The sequence below is a fragment of the Ambystoma mexicanum genome, chromosome 3p (assembly GCF_040938575.1).
Source record: "Ambystoma mexicanum isolate Mex_15411 chromosome 3p, UKY_AmexF1_1, whole genome shotgun sequence".
Classification (NCBI taxonomy): domain Eukaryota; kingdom Metazoa; phylum Chordata; class Amphibia; order Caudata; family Ambystomatidae; genus Ambystoma; species Ambystoma mexicanum.
Window position 1 is genome coordinate 1,265,890,771 of NC_090925.1, and position 19,418 is coordinate 1,265,910,188.

Below are 19,418 nucleotides of genomic sequence, written 5' to 3' on the forward strand. Positions count from 1 at the left end.
GGGGAGGTCGTCCTTCCTTCCCAAGTTGGTGTCCGAATTCCATCTGACACAAAAAATTACCTTGCAAGCATTTGATCCACCCCATCATCCTAATAATGGAGAGGTTGCATAGACTTGATCCAAAAAGGGCTCGAAGGGTTTTATATTTCCAGGATGGCGTGATTAACTTTTTTGACTATGAGGAATCTGTGGGAGGAACATCCAGTCGACGGAAAGTTGCCAAGAAAATGTGATTTAATTTTGACCAAGGCTACATGACCATACTGTATTATGCAGCACCTGGGGCTTTACTTGATGTGGGATTACTAGACCGGAGTTGCAGCAAGAATTGGTATGAGTTGACAATAAATACATTGTCATATGAGACTGTAGTGGCATATGCATGGCAGTGTCCCTGGAATATGTTGGTTCTTCTGGGTCTACCCCAGTCATAACATTGCCCCATCCATTCCATATTTAAGTAGCACCCTAGTTAAAATGTGGTAGGTGCTTTGAAAGTCTTGACTGGTTTTGGTAGTTGATGAAATTTAAGCTTTAGTGTTTTTTTACACCCTTTGGTCTCTTCAGGAGATCACATTGGGGCCAAATGTCATGTGTTTTATATCATGTGATGTCAATGTCATATGAATGACTTCCTGTTATCAGGCACTTTGCTACACCTGGCATTTTGGTGAATTGATGTCCCTGGCCATATGGGCATAGTGTGAATCTAAACCGTGTTTGACTTTGTTAGCCCCCCCTGGCTGCTTTGAATATTCTGCACTCCTATTAGCCCCTGTTCTCACTGTACTGTGTGCATATGGAGTATGTCTATTACCTTTGCTTAGAGTTTAGTAGGAAACGTACTCTAATTCTGTCATCCTTAGATCCGGTCTATGCTAACGACTGTCTATATTGTTGTCTAGGGGTCTACTCTTATCTTCTGACAGTCTATATGTGTAGTGTCTGCCGCCATGTATCAGACTTGCATTTTAGGGTTAAGTGGGTGTTCGGTCCTAACTGACCATTTACTGTTTTTAGAACTACACTGTTCTCTATTGTGGTATTTTATTTGAGTACTTATTTCTCTCTCATAGATATTGTGTAACTTTGTAGTAAGTGTACATTTTTCAATATAATAGTGTGGCATCTTCTTTTCTGGTGACCATTATGAATAATGGAACCTCCCTGCTAGCCTCCTCCCTTTCCCTCCCCAAGTTAAGCCTGACTGCGCTAAGTCTACCCTTCTGTTACTGTTCTAGTGTTAAGTTATACTGTTACACAGCCAAACATGAAGTTATGTTTTTGGCTGCTTTGTGTAACAAAGTGAAAAAAAAGAAAATTGAGAAGATGCATTGTGTACTGTATATAGTGCATACCACTGTACATTTTTAAGAAAAGGCAAACTCTTAGGGAGCCTCATATTGCACTGTCAGGCCTGCAAATGGTGCTTTGCAAAAATGGCAGCTGTCTTGTAATAGTGGTGGCTTTGAGCATCCTAGGCTGATGGGTATTCAAGAGATTTTGCAGGAGACTTGGGGTTTCTGCTGTTATTGACTTTAACTTCATTTGGTATATTGGTTGAGAGCAATGCATTGTGGGTTGTATGCTGGCAGCAGACCATATCCAGAGAGGATGCCTTGGGAACACTGTCATTAAGGTATTTGTGAATGAGGAACCCAGAAACCTTGAGGATGGATTAAACTTTTGAAAACAGGAAAGTGGAGAACATCTCCTCCAATGGCCATTTGGGGTGCTCACAGAGGCTCTAGTGCAGTTGAGATGCTCATGAATATAACAGGTTGACAAATTTGTGCTGGAAGAAACTGGGATTGCTCGGATAGCTAGAACTGCTGAACCATCAAGGCTGCCAACTGGAATTAAGAACAGTGTCTTGATGTGAGGGCCTAGGACAAACCGAGAGCTAGGAGGGCAAGAGTTGAACAGTCTTGGGCGCTGTCCGGGAATTAAGTGGTTGTGCACTGTCTAGGGCTTAGTTATATGAATTTAAAAGTAGCTCCTGGTTATCAGGCATCATCCAGTAAGCAGGAGCTACCTCTGTGGAACTAGGATCAAGTGTATTCACAAATTACATGGGATGCACACATTTTGCTCAATACGAGACACATTATACGCTCTGTGCTACCCTCCACACTTTTGTTCTTTGCTTGCCAAACGATTACAGAAAGGGGAAAGGCAATAGGCAAATCATGCTTGGCCCCCACCCCCAAAGGGGCAGTCTAGCCCAAACTGCTAGGTCAGATCCCTTCTGCACAAGACAACAAGCATCCCCAGACATGTTTCGGGCTCATTGGGCATATTCCGTGACTAGTAACTTGGGTTGCAAGCCCCAGCAGATACAGAATCCATGTCTGGACAGACATGAGTGACAAATCAAAAACAGGTGATGACTGGAAGGTTTAGAATTGATCTTAAAACCTCTGCCAATTGCTCTGGGCTACTCTACATATGGTCTTTCCCCTTGTGCGCAATGGCTTGGCAGGCGAAGACCTATAGTCTGGAGGGTTGCCCAGAGCCACATGAAGGCTCGAACAGATCTCAAAGCTTTGGTTTGGTTTACAAGCTCCTAGAGCCACAACCTTTTTTACCATTATATTTGGGGAGAAAAGTGCTGTATTCTGCACATATACCAATTTACAAAACTGCAGGGGTTTCAGATGGAGACATTCCCATACCCACGCCCTTGAGAGTTGGTAGCACACTAAATATGCATGCTTACCAGGTGGTGTACATGGTTCGTTGTATACATGGTAAATAAACCAAATGTTATGGCACCCCCATCTTGCGATGTAGTTTTATACCATAGTGTTGCAAAAGGTAGTTGAGTAGGTTGAGATTATGATCTTGGTCTCATAGCTGTTAATTGACTAGCCAGGGTTTGATTACTTGTCAGGTTCTTTTTTTCCCCTGTTGAGCTGTTTTTGCAGGGAGTTCCGTTACTTGATTTATAGCAAAAGGAAGTCCCTGCTTATGAATCGAAGTGTTCTTGGTTGGTAGTGACGGAATTTCCTTACGATGGATTTAGTGCTCTTGCCATGAAATGTGTGCTGTGGGCTATGCAAGTGGTATTGAGATAAATCCTTAATTTGATTGATTGGAAGCCAGTGTAATAACGGCGGCGCTGATGTCTTAATATATTTTCAATCGGAGGAGCAGTTTCACTGCTGTGTTTTGACCTTAATGCAGTCAGTTGAGTAGATAAGAGTTCACGTTAGAAGCTGTTGGTGTTGTCTGTTCTATATAGGATGAATGAAATATGTGCTGGGTCCCTGTGTCCACGTTACGGAAGGTATTATGTGCGCTATTGTACTGAACTGTAAAAAAGTCTATTTTCCTATAGGGCCAATGCAACAAATCCACCCTCCTTGAGAAAGGGGATAACCGAGGTACTCGTACGTCCTGTCCCCTTTCCCCCATCCTTGTGGGTGTCCCCAACATCGGGGCGGTACCAGAAATTTTGCCAGCAAAAGATTGAGATTTCCCCATTAAATTTAGCATAGCGTGCGGCCTTGGCATGGGAATGCCCCGTCGAGGCCCGCCCTCTGGTGCCTCACCTCAGTCTCTTTTTCCGCACAAACCGTGTCAGACCTGGTTGCCAGCGCAGAGAATTCTTAGCTTTCCGCTTGATCCCCATCTGTTTTTGTCAATTCTTATTTCACTTTACTGCCTCGCCTCCCCCGGTGAATGTCGACCGCAAGAGGCTTCACGAGGTGTGCCTCATGTGACTGTTCATTCTTGGCCTCGTACCCCCATGCACTTGAGTGCTTGGGGCCCGACAACTGCTGGGACTCATGTTCGGCCTGCAGCACTCAGTCACAGGGCACTGAAGTACCATTTGACGCGGTGGAGGGAGATCTTCCACACTTTTCCTCTGCCCTACGTTAAGAACTTTGTCTCCAGGACCTCTCCTCAAGACAAGTTAGGCCCTTTGTTCAGCATGGCTCCACAGAGTGGCGAGTCCTTCCCCGGGGTTCCCACGGATCCAGGTTCCTCTGGTTGAGGTCTGCCAGGCCTGCAGGATGATGCCGGCTCCCAAGATGAGGTGTCCGGGGGCCTTCCAGGCTACTGGCTCCTAAGCCTAGGGGTCCTATCGGGCTGTCCTTGGATAAGACGATCAGGCTCGTCCTCTTCTACCCCAGGGGGTAAGGGATTGGAGTGCCACCTCCAAGAGGCTCTTTGGCTAGATGCACCATGGCTACAGGCACAAGTGCCGAGGGCTCCCTGCCTACAGGGTGTTACGACTACTGGCTGAGGGCTCCGCGTCTACAAGAGGGATCCCTGAGGTCGACGCCACTGCTTCGGGTACAAGTCCCAAGCTGTATCCTTTCGTGTCTGAGGCCGCTCAGGGCCTTCGCACCCTCCCACTCAGGGTGTGGCGCAAGGATTCAAAATGACAGAGCGGCATGTGGCATAGCCTGCCAGGTAGGTGGCTATCTTGGATCTAGCTCCAGGCCTGCCAGTACTTTCGCCCATCGAGTGAGCTTTGCAGGATGATCCCAACCCCCTTCCCTCTGGAAGCAGAATCAGATCCTACGGTACCCGTTTTTGGTCCCCTCAGGGCTACATCTACCCATCACAGCCGTACAGCTGTACGCACCAGGTGCCTCCAGCGCTTTGGCCTGGAGTTGAGGCCCAGCGCCCCTAGGGATCAGACTGCTTCTGGGGACTGCTTCTTTCAGCACTTCCTCCTCATGCATTCCCTTCAGATGAAGGGGCTCCTGAAGGACATTGTGAAGATCATCCCTCATGGTGGCGCCGCCTTGACCCCCTCCTCTTCGTACTCCTCCCATTCCTCTTGTGCTCCCATCCCCTCCTCCAGTTCAGGTCCCACCAGTTTGTCTGACCGCCCCCCCTCCTCCCCCCCTTGACCACTGCCTTCCCCCTCAACCGCCATTGGACCGGTCTGCGGCTCCGGACCTGGGCGGACTCCAATGCCTAGCAACGTTGTTGGTGGGGGGGTGGGGAGGGCAGGGGTACATCTTCCTGAGAAAGTTCCCGCAGGAGTCGGGCGTGCTAGCAGAGGTCTTGGGCACCACGATCCGGTCTGGCGTTCCCCTCCAAAAGGATGTTCTGCAGGAGGCGCAGAAGGTCTGGGAGAAGCCCAGGGCCAACACCCAGATGAACAGGAAGTTGGATAGCAGGTTTATGGGGAGCCAATCCTCCTGGCCTCCCTCCCGCAGCCCCATTCCTCTGTAGTGGCTTACGCCTCGTATTCTAAACCATAGTCTTTGTCATCTTCCTCCACCGGAGTTGCCTCCCCCGAGTCCTTGAGAAAGCACTGCTACTCTATCTCAGGGCAGCATCTGCAGCAGGCCAATGCAGATGCCCTCTTGGCTGCAGCTAACAAGAAAACCAAAAGCTGTGGCGGGAGCTCGGGGAATCTCTGCCCGACCTCCCTTTGAACAAACAAGCCTCCTTCAAGGCCGGTCTGGCGGATGCCCGGGCCATTGCGCAGGACCTTGTGTGATCTTTGGTCGCCCAAATCGATACAGCCAGCAGAGGACTGTGCCTGGGGATCTTGATGAAAAGGATGTCGTGGATGCGCACCGGTTTCATCTGATGTGCAGCACCGAATCCTGGATCTGCCCTTTGAGGGTGTGGACCGTTTTAATTCGTCCACTGATGACGTGTTGGCAAAGAAGAAAGCCTCCACTCAAACCGCCAAGTCCTTGGCTATCCTGACAAAACCAGCTCAGAAATCCTTCCCTCAATCCCAGGGTAGGACTGATTTCAAACCCTGCGCTTTATCCGGCTTCAAGGGGGTCCGAGAACACAGTACACGGATGCCTGACGGGTCGCCCAGCGACAACTTGAGGAAGCAGCAGAGGACATTTCACAGGTTTTTTCTGCTCTTCCTCGAAGAAGCAGTGACAGCGAGGTTGGTCAACACAGCTTGCCTGTCGGGGGCCGTTTGGCTCTGTTCCATGACACCTGGAAGTCTCTTTTCAGCAACCTGTGGATCCTATTTGTAGTCTCCACAGGCTTCAGTCTTCCCATTCCTGTGCGTTCACCATCCTCGCCTCTTCGTCCGATCAGGTCCCCGGCTCTTTCACGAGAAGTCCTTTCGCTCTTGCAGGCGATGGAACCGGTTCCTCTTGTAGACGGGGTTACTATTCCAGAATGTTTTCAGTACCCAAGAACAACCAGCCTGGCCTGATGGTATTCCTGGACCTGTCATTTCTAAATCTGTCTTTAACGCTGTAATGCTTCAAGATGATTACTTCTGCGCACGTAGAGTCTGTGTGCAGGGCACTGGATGTGTTCCCTGGACCTCAAGGATGCGTACCTGCATGTACCCGTATATCCACTGCATCAACCTCATTTGAAGTTTCTGCAGTTCACAATTGTCTTTCCACTTCCAGGATGCATGCTCACTGTGTACAGCATGCTCATCTCAAGATGAGGCGCCTCCTGCTCCACCTGGCGGCCAATTGGGATCAGTCGGACAGGATCCTTATACTGCTGCTCCTTCTGCCCAGTCTTTGCTGGCGACTGCCAATGTTTCAGTGGGAACTCCCTTCACCCGACCAGAGCCTAACCTGGTGGTAACGACTGACAGCCCTCTTTTGGGGTGGGGGGCTACTCTGGAGGGCTATGCAATTCATGACATGGCCCTGGACAGAAGCCCTCGTACATATCCATATGCTTGAGCTCAGGGCAGTGGGCCTGGCCCTTAACATTTTTCTGCCCCTAATCGGGGTCAAGTCGGTTCTGGTCAGAACGGACAAATCTATTGCAATGTTTTACTCGAAAAAGCAGGGTGCCACCCGTTTCCCCACCCTCTGCATGGAGGCGGTTTCGATCTGGGAATGAACCCTTACAGAGGGCATTTGTATCTCGGCAGTCCACCTGCCAGGGTACAGCAATGCAAAAGCAGATCAGCTGAGTCACTTGGGGTTCAACACCTATGATTGTGAGTTGCACGACGACTCTTTGTTGCCCCTGTTCCAGCGTTGGGGGTTCGCGGACCTGCTTTTGTTCGCATTGCTTAGGGCCCCCAGTTTGTCTCATGGGCAGGTCGGGGTCAGTGGGGGACTCCTTCCAGGTCTGTTGTCCCAGCTGCAGGTGTTATGCGTTCCTGCCCACCCCTCTGATCAAGCAGACCCTCCGCAAGTTCCGGGCCTCTGTGGGCTGCAGCCTCATTTTGGTTGCCCCCCGACCCACTGGCCTTCGAGAGCCTGGTTTTCGGATCTGCTGCAATCAGGTCCCATCCAATCACCAGCAGGGGTTTCCTGACAAAGCAGGGTGGGGGCAGTGCAACATCCGGACCTATTTTTGGTCGTGGTACTTTTCATCGCCGGATTTTACATCACCAGAAATCCCTTTTTTTATTTCATTTTTTTGGGGGGAAGGGGAATACCCCAACCCCCCACCAACCCCCCCCCCCCCCCCCGCGACAATAAAAAAAAAAACAGGGTTTCTGGCGATGTAAAAAACCGGCGATGAAAAGTACCACGACCAAAAATAGGTCGGCGAAATCACGTAGAACCATTTCAGATGACCGATGGGACACTAGTCAGGCCAGTAGGCCATCGACTTGGTCCCAAGAGAAGAGCAAATGGACTAGGTTCTGCCATTGGGCTCGCAAATGTAGTCTGGGCCTAGTCACCTGCCCTCTGGATGACATGCTGGCCTTTTCAGAACACCTGCCTCGCTCTGGAGTTCAGGTGGATACTTGCTGCACCTAATTGGAAGCCATTGGGGCTTAAAAAATTCCCCTGAGCATGTGTTTTCGGCAGCCAACATCGTGGGTAAGGCTCACCTTAAGGAGTGGAATAGGCACTTTTTCTCCTGTGCATAGGCTGCATCTGTTCTGGGACCTCAATGTGGCTCTTGCAGCTTTGCAGTGCAATCCTTTTGAGGCTATGGCCTCTGGCCATCCAGTTGGTGGCACTAAAAACTTTCATTGGTGGCTCTCATCTCTGCTCGCAGGGTTTAATGAGCATCGTCTTTGTGCGAGCCCTTAACCACGTTTCACGACGACTAGGTCATCTTGCGTACTCGCCCAAACTTCTTGCCTAGGGTGGTCTGTTTCATCTAAATGAAGAGATATGCCTTCCTGTGTTCTTCCCGAACCCAAAGTCTGAGGCAGAGGGGGCCCTACATTCCTTGGACCGCAAGAGGGTTCTCAAGTTTAAACTCACTTGGATGAAATCTTTCAGAAAGTCTGAGGCATTGTTCGTGACTTTTGGGGGCTACTCACCCGGATCTCGGGCATCCAATGCTTCCATTTCCAATTGAGGCCATTTCGAAGGCGTACACGACCATGGGCAAACCTGTTCCTGAGGGGATTCATGCCCATGCGGTCCAAGCGAAGGCCGCGGCTGTCGCGTTTCAGAGACCTGCTTCTTGAGATGTCGTCAGCAAGGCTGCTACTTGGACACCAGCTCCAGGCGCGATGCAGATTTTGGTCAGACAGTTCTTTTCGCTTCATCATAGATATGAGGTAGGTTGTCACAGATCCACCCTATGTTATTGTTTGGTGGAATCGCCCACAAGGATGGAGGAAAGGGGACGGAATGTATGATTAAAGATACTCACCGTAGTCACTATAGTGACTACGGTGAGTATCTTTACTCCCCTTTACACCATACGTCCCACCCATTTTTCCTTGCTAGTATGCCAAGTGTTAATGTGTAATAAAAGTAGCCAGGTATCTAAGCGTCCGATATGTCTTCAAAGGTGACTGAGGTGAGGCGCTGGAGGGTCGGGCTTCAGCAGGGTGGTCCCACACCAGAGCCCCCATGCGCTATGCTAAATTTAAAGGGGAAGCTCAATTTCTCGCTGCCAAAGGCTCCATTACTGTCCCATGTTGGGGAAGCCCACAAGGATGGAGGAAAGGGGACTATGAGTAGTTTAGGCACTACAGTGAGTAACTTACATTTTTCTTACTGCAGGAATTGAAGTTCTCCAGCATTGGATCTTTCATGGATTCACATGCTTAGAATATTCCCCGTCGTCAGGCTGGGAATCCCCGGTACATTATATAGACCCTTTCCCGTAGGAAAACTTTTTCGACGCTTATGCGTCCTATCCACCTCGTTTTGTATCGTGCGTGCCCGCGCCGTAGGACGCCATGATATAAATACAGGACCCGCCCCCGCGCTCCCTCAGATTTCAACCGTCTTTCAAAGTAGTGGGATCCTCGTGGTTACTGCTAATCGAAATTAGGTTGTATTTTCGCTTCGGCGACGTTACATTCTGGAAAAAATATGTCCGGAAAAGCTTTATTTCGTCCTTGTGCGACATGTGGACTCAAAAAAGTCTATGAAGGTGATGCCCACATGGATTGTATCTACTGTCTCCACCCGCACCACACGGCGGATACATGCGAGATATGCCAGGGTTTCTCCCAAAAAACCCTTAAAGACTGGAAAAGAAGGTTGGTCGACTGGCTTAACGACGGAGCGGGTGCCTATCCGGCATCAGAAGTTGCCTCCACGGCCTCCAGGAGCAAGTCGGAACCTCCCTCGAAGAAGGTGCGGCCTGTTGAAAAATGCCCTGCGGACAAGCATACGGGGAAGCATGCTGGGTCTTCCTCCTCACACAAAAAGTCCTCCTCCTCATCCTCTAAGACGGAGAGGCAAGCGACGTCAAAATCCTCCTCAGGGGACCGTCCTAGGTCTTCCGTGAGTCGAGACGCTTCAGCGGAGAAGTCGGCAACGAAATCAGCTACGAAGTCTAAAGGCTCGGTGCCGGCTACTTGCTCGTCGACCCCGGTGTCGCTGACGATGCCTATTACTATTCAGGCAGCAGCGGTGGGGATTCCTTCGTCGACGGTGACTCAATCTATGGCCTGGCAGCCAGAGGTTTGTGACCCGGCCCCCCCTGAGGTCCTACTGCAGCCAGACACGGCCTTGTCGGTGTCGTCGGTGGAAGGAGAATGTGGCATGGTTATGCAGCCGTCGGACTTGGGCTTACGGCCTTCCAATACGTCGACGACGAGTGCGAGTGGGGGTGTGGTCCCTCTATCCTCGACGTTGCTGACCCCCCAGAAGGTTTTGTCTCTGGATGTGCTTAATACACTTCAGAAGCTCCTGCAGCGTCTGGATACGCAGATCCCTCAGCCTGGCACTTCATCGTTGATATTTTCTGCACCTTCCGTCGATGAACAAGCTCAAGCAGCTCGCTCGACGATCAAAAGCCCGTCGGCCTCCCAGGTGGTGAAGGATCGTCCTCGAGCGCAGGAGGAGGGTGAGCTATCGGAGTCTGATTCTATACGAGGTGACTCGGGATCGGACATCTCCCTGTCACCGTCGAGAGACCCAACATGGAATTCGGATGTAGAGGTAGAGTCTACGAGGAGCCAGGCACAACCATCTCCTCCGGATGATGTGGGAGCCTTCCATGCAATGATGGGAAAAGCGTGTTCCGAGTTCGGCTTAATTCCTGAAGAGCAAAAGAAAGATTGTTTTCTTTTTGATCACATGGGTCAAAGGAGGAAATCGGTATTTGCCATCCCAATCCTGGACCACGTGTGGCAAGAAGGCCTCAGGACGATGCGTCATCCGTTCTCGGAACCGGCTATTAAGGGGCGTATTGAGAAAAAGTTTAAAGCTCCGGAGTCCACTCCAAAATGTCTAACATCACAGCCACTGTCAGACTCTGTGGTATCGGCGGCAGCGGCTAGGAAGGGCCAGAGTACAGCAAAAATGTTCAACCCCACCAGAAAGCGAGGCCAGGAGGCAGGACGCCTTTGGAAAAAAGGTGCTCTCAGTTGGCGCCACGACGGTAAGAGCAGCCAACTCCTTGGCGATTGTATCACGATACGATAGGGAGATGTGGCATAAAATAGCCCCTATCCTAGAACATCTGCCGGAAGAACATCGAAAAGCAGCCATGTTGCTAGTACGTGATGGTGAGGAGGCCTCGAACCATGCAATTAATATTGCGGTGGACCTAGCAGAGTCTGGGTTCAAACAAATCAATCATGGCGTAGTACTACGTTGACAAGCGTGGCTCAAATGTACTACTTTTAGACCTGAAGTCCAATACAAGGTCCTAGACATGCCATGTGAAGGAGAACATCTGTTTGGAAACAAGGTAGATGAAGCCTTGAAGGGGATGAAAGAAGACACAGATACCGCTAGGTCTCTCGGCGCCCTCCAGACAGGTAGAAGTTTTCGCTCTTTTCGCCCCTTCAGGGGTGCTTCCGGAAACTCCCGCTTTGGAGCCTCTAGGGACCGTGGATTTAACAGGCCCTCATACTCCTCACAAGGTTACAGACGGGCATCCCAGTCGGCACGTAGAGGCAGAGATTATCAAGCCTCCAGACGACGCGGCTCGGGTCCCTCGTCGACGAAGGACAAGCAAACCAGCAACCAATGACGGCCTTCGGAACGTCCTGGGGGGTCGAGTCTCATCATATCGACCAATGGAAATGCATCACCACAGATCGATGGGTTCTGGACACGATTCGCATGGGTCATGCGCTGCAATTCAAAAACAAGCCTCCAAGTCTTCCGCCAGTGTTTTCGGCCCAGCCCCACCTTCGAGTTCTAAGGCAAGAGGTGGCGCTGATGCTGCAAAAAGGAGCGGTAGAACGGGTTCCTGTGGCACAGGAAGGACAAGGGGTTTATTCCCGGTTCTTCGTCGTCAAGAAGCCAAATGGAAAATGGAGGCCCATTCTCGACCTGAGGGTACTCAACAAATGGCTAGAGAGCTCAAAATTCAAAATGCTAAAGCTCCAGGAGGTTATCAGGTCAGTGCAACCCATGGATTATCTGTCGTCGCTAGACCTTCAGGACGCATATTTTCATATCCCAATACGTCCACGACACAGGAGATATTTAAGGTTCGTCGTCGGGCAAAAGCATTTTCAGTTCAAGGTCCTCCCGTTCGGTCTCAAGTCCTCCCCAGGACGTTCACCAAGTGTTTGGCCTCCATAGCGGCCCATTTAAGGAAGGACGGTCACCATGTCTATCCCTATCTAGACGACTGGCTGGTCAGAGGTTCGTCCATGGAACAAACACGAAACAGTCTGGGGGCCACGATGTCCCTCTTACAGGAACTGGGCTTCGCGATAAACTTCAGCAAGTCCTCCGTAGAGCCTTCGAGGACCTTGGTCTTTCTAGGAGCGGAGTTTCATACGCACACAAGCCTTGTAAAACCATCCAGCGAAAGAATACAGAAGCTACAAAGCAAGGCGTCGGAATGGAGATGCGGTGCCAGGGTGTCGGTGCGCAAATACATGTCCCTGCTAGGGACCATGTCATCCTGCATTCCGTTGATAAACAACTGCCGTCTGTTTATGAGGCCTTGCCAGGAATTTCTACCGGACCGTTGGGCGCAGAGCCACGGTCGCTGGTCCGACAGACTGGTCATCGACGAACAACTGGTACAAGCGCTCTGTTGGTGGAGAGTTTCTACTCATTTAACGAAAGGAATGCCTCTGGTGGAACCGGAGTTCCAGAAGACGGTGGTGACGGATGCATCGCTGAGCGGATGGGGAGCTCATCTGGATACGTTACAGGTACAAGGCCGGTGGTCGCTACAAGAGTCCTCCCTGCATATCAACCTACTAGAACTGAGAGCAGTGCGGTGGGCTCTAAAATCTTTTCTTTCTCAACTGAGAGACTCTGTGGTGCGTGTCATGACAGACAACACGACTACAATGTTTTACTTAAGGAAACAAGGAGGAACACGTTCCAGGTCCCTGTCGACGGAGGCACAGAAAATCTGGCATTGGGCCCTGCAACACAACATGCTAATCTTGGAGTTCCACCTGCCAGGTGTGAGAAATGTGGAGGCAGATGCCCTCAGCAGGGAAATGAACGAAGTTCACGAATGGGTGCTGAACGACCAGCAACTACAACATGTATTCAAGAAGTGGGGACATCCTTCCATCGACCTGTTCGCGTCGAAGGACAACAGGAAATGCCCGCAGTATGCAAGCAGATGGCCTCAGCAGGGCTCACTGGGGGATGCGTTCTCCTTCCCATGGACGAACAAATTCCTGTACGCATTCCCTCCATTTCCTCTTATCCAGAGGACGTTGCAATGGATCCTCAAGTACCCATGTCGGGTGATTCTGGTGGCCCCGTATTGGGCCAGACAGGTGTGGTTTTCAGACCTGCTGCACTTAGCGGCGGCGGAGCCAATGAGGTTCAGGAAGATCCCCAACCTTCTGTCTCGAATGGAGGGTATCGTTTGGCATCACGACCCGGACAGCCTCAAGCTGACGGCCTGGCTCCTGACTTCGCCGAATTTGGCCAGCTAACGATTCCGGAGGAGTGTCGTCGTATTCTGCAAGCGGCAAGAGCACCTTCCACAAACACTTCATACTCGTACAAATGGAGGAGTTTCTGTCAGTGGTGTGGGGATCAACCAGGTTTGGTTCCGCAGTCGATTACGCCGGAACAGCTCCTTCCATGCTTGCTGTTCTTAGCTCAAAAGGGCTTATCGGTGTCGTCGATAAATGTACACCTGGCCGCCATCTCCAGGTTTACACGTCAACGACATTCCGCACCATTATTCAGCGACCACCTGATTAAGCACTTCCTTAAAGGTTTGTTCAGGAGTTTCCCTCCCGAGAAGAGATTTCCTCCGGTGTGGAGCCTCAATCTGGTGTTAGCGTCTCTTATGAAACCTCCTTTTGAACCAATGTCGTCATCGTCTCTAAAGTTTTTGTCGTGGAAATTGGCCTTCCTGGTGGCCATCACTTCAGCCCGACGTATTTCGGAAATCCAAGCTCCAATGGTAGACCCACCATACTTAAGATTTTTTAAGAACAAGGTGGTCCTTGCCACTAACCCACAGTTCATACCGAAAGCTCCTTCAGTGTTCCATAAACATTCCTCTATTGTCTTACCTACGTTTTTTCCAGAGCCATGCTCTGGAGCGGAGCGCACGTTACACACATTAGACGTGAAAAGGGCTCTCAAGTTTTATCTTCATCGCACGCAACCTTTCAGGAAAACGAGGCAATTGTTCGTGGCCTATGATCTGGGTGCTAAAGGCAAAGCCATTTCAAAGCAAGGACTGTCAAGATGGGTATTGTCTACCATTTCGTACTGCCATTCCAAGGCTGGGAAGCCTCTTCCGCGACGCCCAAGAGCTCATTCAACTAGAGCGACGGCGCTGTGGTCTGGAGTCCCTCTGGGGGACATCTGCATGGCGGCTACCTGGGCGGCTACACACACTTTTACCCGCCATTACTGCCTGTCACAACAACATGCCGAAGATACTCGGATGGGACAGGTGGTGCTTCGACACCTATTCCAATAAGGTAAGCCCCGGTTGAGGGGTTAGATCTTGTTGCAATTATGATTGAATATTGTTCGTTTTCTATGTTAACAATTGCTGATGGGTACACGACCATAGGGAACGGGCATGGTGAGGAAAGTATGTGAGTTTGCATGCACGCCTCCTCTTTCGGGATGGTACTGCTATGTAATCTATTCTAAGCATGTGAATCCATGAAAGATCCAATGCTGGAGAAGGGAATAGTTTCTTACCTGTAACTCCATTTCTCCAGCATTGGTATCTTTCATGGATTCACATGCGCCCGCCTGCCTCCCCTGGGCATGCAAACTGGTTCCCCCACTACTTTGGGGGCCGAAATCTGAGGGAGCGCGGGGGCGGGTCCTGTATTTATATCATGGCGTCCTACGGCGCGGGCACGCATGATACAAAACGAGGCGGATAGGACGCATAAGCGTCGAAAAAGTTTTTTCCTACCGGAAAGGGTCTATATAATGTACCAGGGATTCCCAGCCTGACGACGGGGAATATTCTAAGCATGTGAATCCATGAAAGATACCAATGCTGGAGAAATGGAGTTACAGGTAAGAAACTATTCCCTGCTGGGACATTCTCAAACCTTCCTCAAGTGATTCTCCTGGGTGACTTAAACCAAGGTCTTAACAATCCTGCTGACCTGCAGGCAACCTACTTGGCCAAGCAAAAATAAAAAGTTGATGGCTGGAAGGTTTAGAATGAATCTTAGCCACTGGCATTGCTCTGGGCCAATTCACTGAATGTCCTTCGCGTCCGTTATCGCATTGGCTAACCTTCTCATGCCAAAGGGCATACTCTTGATTGGATAGCCGACCTTAACTACCTCATCATCGTTAGTTCTAACTCTCCCTGCCTGTGGTCAGACCACCACATCATTTTCTTCACCAACCCTCTCAACATGCAAACTAAACCCTTGACTGTGCTGCTACTGCTGTCCCTGGCGTGTAGCTCCCATAAACTAACTAAAGATTGCATCTTACCCTTCTTGAGGCCCTCAAACATGAGCTCCTTAACGCACAGGATCCTAAGACTCTAGCAGATCTCTATGCCAAAACCCTAACGGCCGCAGTAGACACAATCGCCCCTTAGCTGGCAAAAAAGCCAAACCAGCAGGTCATATCAACTCCTGGTTCTCTTCGACCTCTTGGAACTCGAAACAAAAAATATTACTTGCTGAAACCTGTTGAAAGAAAACCCCCTCTAAACGCCCTAAAGCAGGTGTTCACAAATCTTTCCATGATGTTCAACATACACATTACAGGAGGATGTCTATTTGCTAATCTGTTACATACAAAGCCATTTGTGGCTATACGTACATTAATAAACAAATGACAAAATCTTTCCAAATGGTATAAACAAGCCATCATTCAAGCCAAAGCTACCACCTTCAATAGGAGAATAGCTAATGCTAAATCTGACACCAGGGAACTATTCTCCATCCTTGGGGAATTGGAAGCCCATGCTTCCCTACCCTCTACCCTCACGAAAGATTCAGCATGGTGCTCTAGCATACAGAACGCCTTGCTGCTAAAAATCGACATGCTACACAAATGATTTCCAAACTGTCCACTCTGAAACGCTCGCCTGGCCACTGCAGCCACCTACTCACCTACCACTAATACTGTAGTAACACAACTGTTTCGCTTCTAAAAATAAATCACTGAGCAAGAAACGCTACATATACTACAGAGCTTGAAACTCTCAAGATGCAAAGGGGATGTATGCCCTGCCTCTCATCCGACTGTGCAGAAGCATTGGCACTATTCATCACAATTTATCAACTTATCGTTCATGGCAGGCACAGTACATCCAAACCTCAAAGAAGCCTGGGTTCTCCCTGTTCTAATAAAAAAACCTCACTTGACGCGGCTCCACCCAACATCTATCGGTGGAGCACCACAGTCCCCTTACTACTAAAATACTGCAGAGCAGCATATGTCCAAATTCAACAACATCTGTAAGTAAACCATATCTTAGTAGTCTACCAGTCTGACTTCTGTCCAGGCCATAGCATCCACACCTAGACCTTAAAAACCAGATTGAGATCCGGGATGAAGGGAAATGTGCCCTGCTTCTTCTAGGCCTGTCTGCAACCTTTGACCTGGCTGACCATTTCTCTGCAACCACCGCAGCCGCCTCCACACCTGAAGCAAAGTCTTGAATCACCTTCTTCTTGGAAGGCAGAGCAATTAGTCTTATCCGAGAATGCTAGTATCGCTCCCACCCCAATACGCTTTAGAACATATAATTACAAAGCCTCTCTTCGACCTCCTGGACTCCCTCGGCATAGCATACACGAACAATGCCGACAACACGCAGATTCTCCTGCCCCTATGGCAACTAAGCAAATAACGCTGCTACTGAGCACAGCCTCTGCAACCATCCAAGCTTGGATGGTGATGCATGGGCCTCTGTCTCAACGATGAAGACTGAGCTCCTCTTTGTCAGTCCATCAACCGTGCTAAAAAAGACTTGACCCTACTCAGCCTTGGCCATCGATGGCACTAAAATTCCAATCACCCCAGCCCTACAATTAGTAGGGGTTTATCTCGATGCTACCCTTTCCTTGAACCAAGTGAATGCCATCTCCTTCTCCTCAGCAGCATACCCAACTTAAATTAAACTCTGCCAGACCCTTCCTCTACAAAGACGGTTGTCTATCGCGTGCACAGTTGTCAGCGCTAGGCTAGATTACTGTAATGTGCTTTTTGCCAGTTCCTCTGCACACAACATACAAAAACATCAGAACATCTAAAACGACGCTCTACAAGAGGCCATGAACATTCATAGATCTGAACGCATATCGGCTGCACAGAGAGCAGTACACTGATTCCCAATTCGAGAAAGAATCGCCTTTAAAACACTCACAATCACACACGGGTATCTCCAAAACTACCCCGCCCTACTTTCACCAAAAGATTGCCAAGACCCTCGCGACTAGGCCCACCAGAATTCCATACGCCCACAGACTAGCTCAACCCAAGTTCAAATGAGCCAAAGCAGGAGTGTGAAGCTCTCCAGTCTTTGTGTAAAACAATGGGAAAACTCTGCCACAGGGCAGAGTAGTCTTACTGGACTTTCCGTGGCTAAACTACTTGTCATGCAGTTTTTATATGGGAGTTTTCTATCTGCTGCTTTTAATGTCCTACCATTCGTTTTCTCCCAGCTTGTTTATTGCAATAGCGTCTAGGCTTTGCTCCTGCATACAGTGCTTCACAATCTTCATTGGAGACAGAATTATGGTGCCTGTCCCACCTTTGTCCTGAAAGAGACGTGTTCCACAGGCCAGTTAAAAGAAAATGTTGTGTATTACCCACAAAGCTATCAGTACTAGTACTTTCTGCTAACCGGGTGCCTACAGTGGGTTCCCCCAAAACCTTAGCTCTTGAAAACTGAAGTGCACTCATTTTGAGGGTAGATCTCTTCAGCACAAAGGCTCATTAATATGGAAACAGCACTGCCTTGAATCTTGAACTTAGGCTCTGTAGAGAGCTAGAGGCTCGCCTGTTGCATGAGGAATATGGGGCATGTAACTTCATTATTTTTCGCACCTAGCACTAAAGAATTTAAGAAAAAAGAGGTCGTATTCATAGTTCAATATATTCAAGGTTCATGGTGGAGTACTAGAATTACAAGTAACACTTGCTAATAGCTAATGTGTAAGTTCGGAGAGGGGCAGACATCCAGCTGTACATAGTGTTATGGGAAGTAGACTTAATAACATTATTTTACTTTTTGTCCTCTCCGCAGCCCCTAAAGTGTATCATCAAGCATCAAAATGGCAGCAAGGACACCATCCAGCTCAACCACACCTTCAACGAAACGCAGATTGAGTGGTTCCAGGCTGGTAGTGCACTGAACCGCATGAAGGAGTTGCAGCAACATTGAGGCCACTGCTCTGTGATCTCCGTCCATGTGGCCCATCCAGGGAAGAGCTGGGCCTGCTGCCCCCTTAATTCAGACTGATCTGCACCCTTTCGCATACACCTTTGTTTTCGCTGCTTTAAGTGTCCAAAAGAGAAAATGCATTTTGGTATCTATTTGCAGCATTTCACATTGAATTTACTATGGTGATGAAGGGGCTTCGTTCAGTGTGGCTTTGTATTCTTCACCTGGCCTGCAACCAACGTCCCACTGTTTCCATATTTATTACCAATACTCACAGCCGATTCATTTTTATCTTGACCGTGTGCCAGGGTCTGAAATTATTTTAGATATAAAATATAAAGATATATTACCAACATTTCATAAATCTGTACAAATAAAAATGACTTGCTTGTTGCCATGCCTGGCACAGATTGTGGTGTTTGTGTGTGTCTCTCCCTAACTCAGCTTTTGTCACTGTAAATCAGGCCGATAGGACGATGTATGGCCCCAGATTGAATCCATTCAAACGGGTTGTGAGGCTGGGGTGAATGTAAGAACCAAAGGGCAGGGCAAGTTGTTTTCTGTAAAGCAGATGCAATGCTCCATTTGGTTTGACTAAACCATAATATTTTAAGGCCTCCTTAATTGTTTCCAAATTGTTTTGATGGTGCAGCGTAAAGCCTGAAACAGTGTTTTGATAAGGGATGCAATTGGTTCATTCTCTGGGGGTAGGAAATTCTTTGTTCAAAACCATGAACAAGTCAATTTAAACTCTAGTGGAAAATGTTTTAATCTTTTGCCTACCTGGACGAGCTATATTCGTCAAGAACAGGAGGTTCTAGGCCATTTGGAGAACAGTTTTATATTGCAAATACTTTAATGTGTTGGTAGCAGATAGATCAGTAAATGCTGACGCTACATGTGAATGCCTCCTATTCGACAAAACGGTGTCATTTAGCACATCGAATTCTGCTTTCAATTGGCTTAAAGGGCCCAAAATGTAGGTGAATAGGCCTGTGGAGATGTTTGAATTTTCAACGTGTGAGCATGTCCGATGTGGATTTTAACTTTGGTGTCTGTAGCACAGGGTGTGTGGGTGTTTCCTGGCGGCCCTTATATGTCGATGTAGTAATTTGAAGTGTGGAATGCCCCACCCCCTGAACTTTAACTTCAAGTTCATGGTACCTAGAAATGTTTGAAGGAAACACTACAAAGCACAAACATCACTTTTGAAGGCAAGGAACATTTTCCCCTAGAGTGGTATGAAAGATGCATTTTTTGTTTAGGTTGTTCTTACAAGGGGTTCCCAACAC

The 19,418-nt window shown here is 49.0% G+C and overlaps 1 protein-coding gene across 1 annotated transcript in view; it reads left to right on the forward strand.

Moving 5' to 3' along the window:
• Positions 1 to 18,534, forward strand: part of ACO2 (aconitase 2) — a 637,698-nt gene extending 619,164 nt beyond the window's left edge. The window contains exon 18 of the mRNA XM_069652760.1: positions 17,989 to 18,534. Within this exon, the coding sequence (XP_069508861.1) occupies positions 17,989 to 18,126 (138 nt within the window). The 3' untranslated portion in view covers positions 18,127 to 18,534. The remainder of the gene's footprint in view (positions 1 to 17,988) is intronic.
• The last annotated feature ends 884 nt before the right edge of the window (positions 18,535 to 19,418 follow it).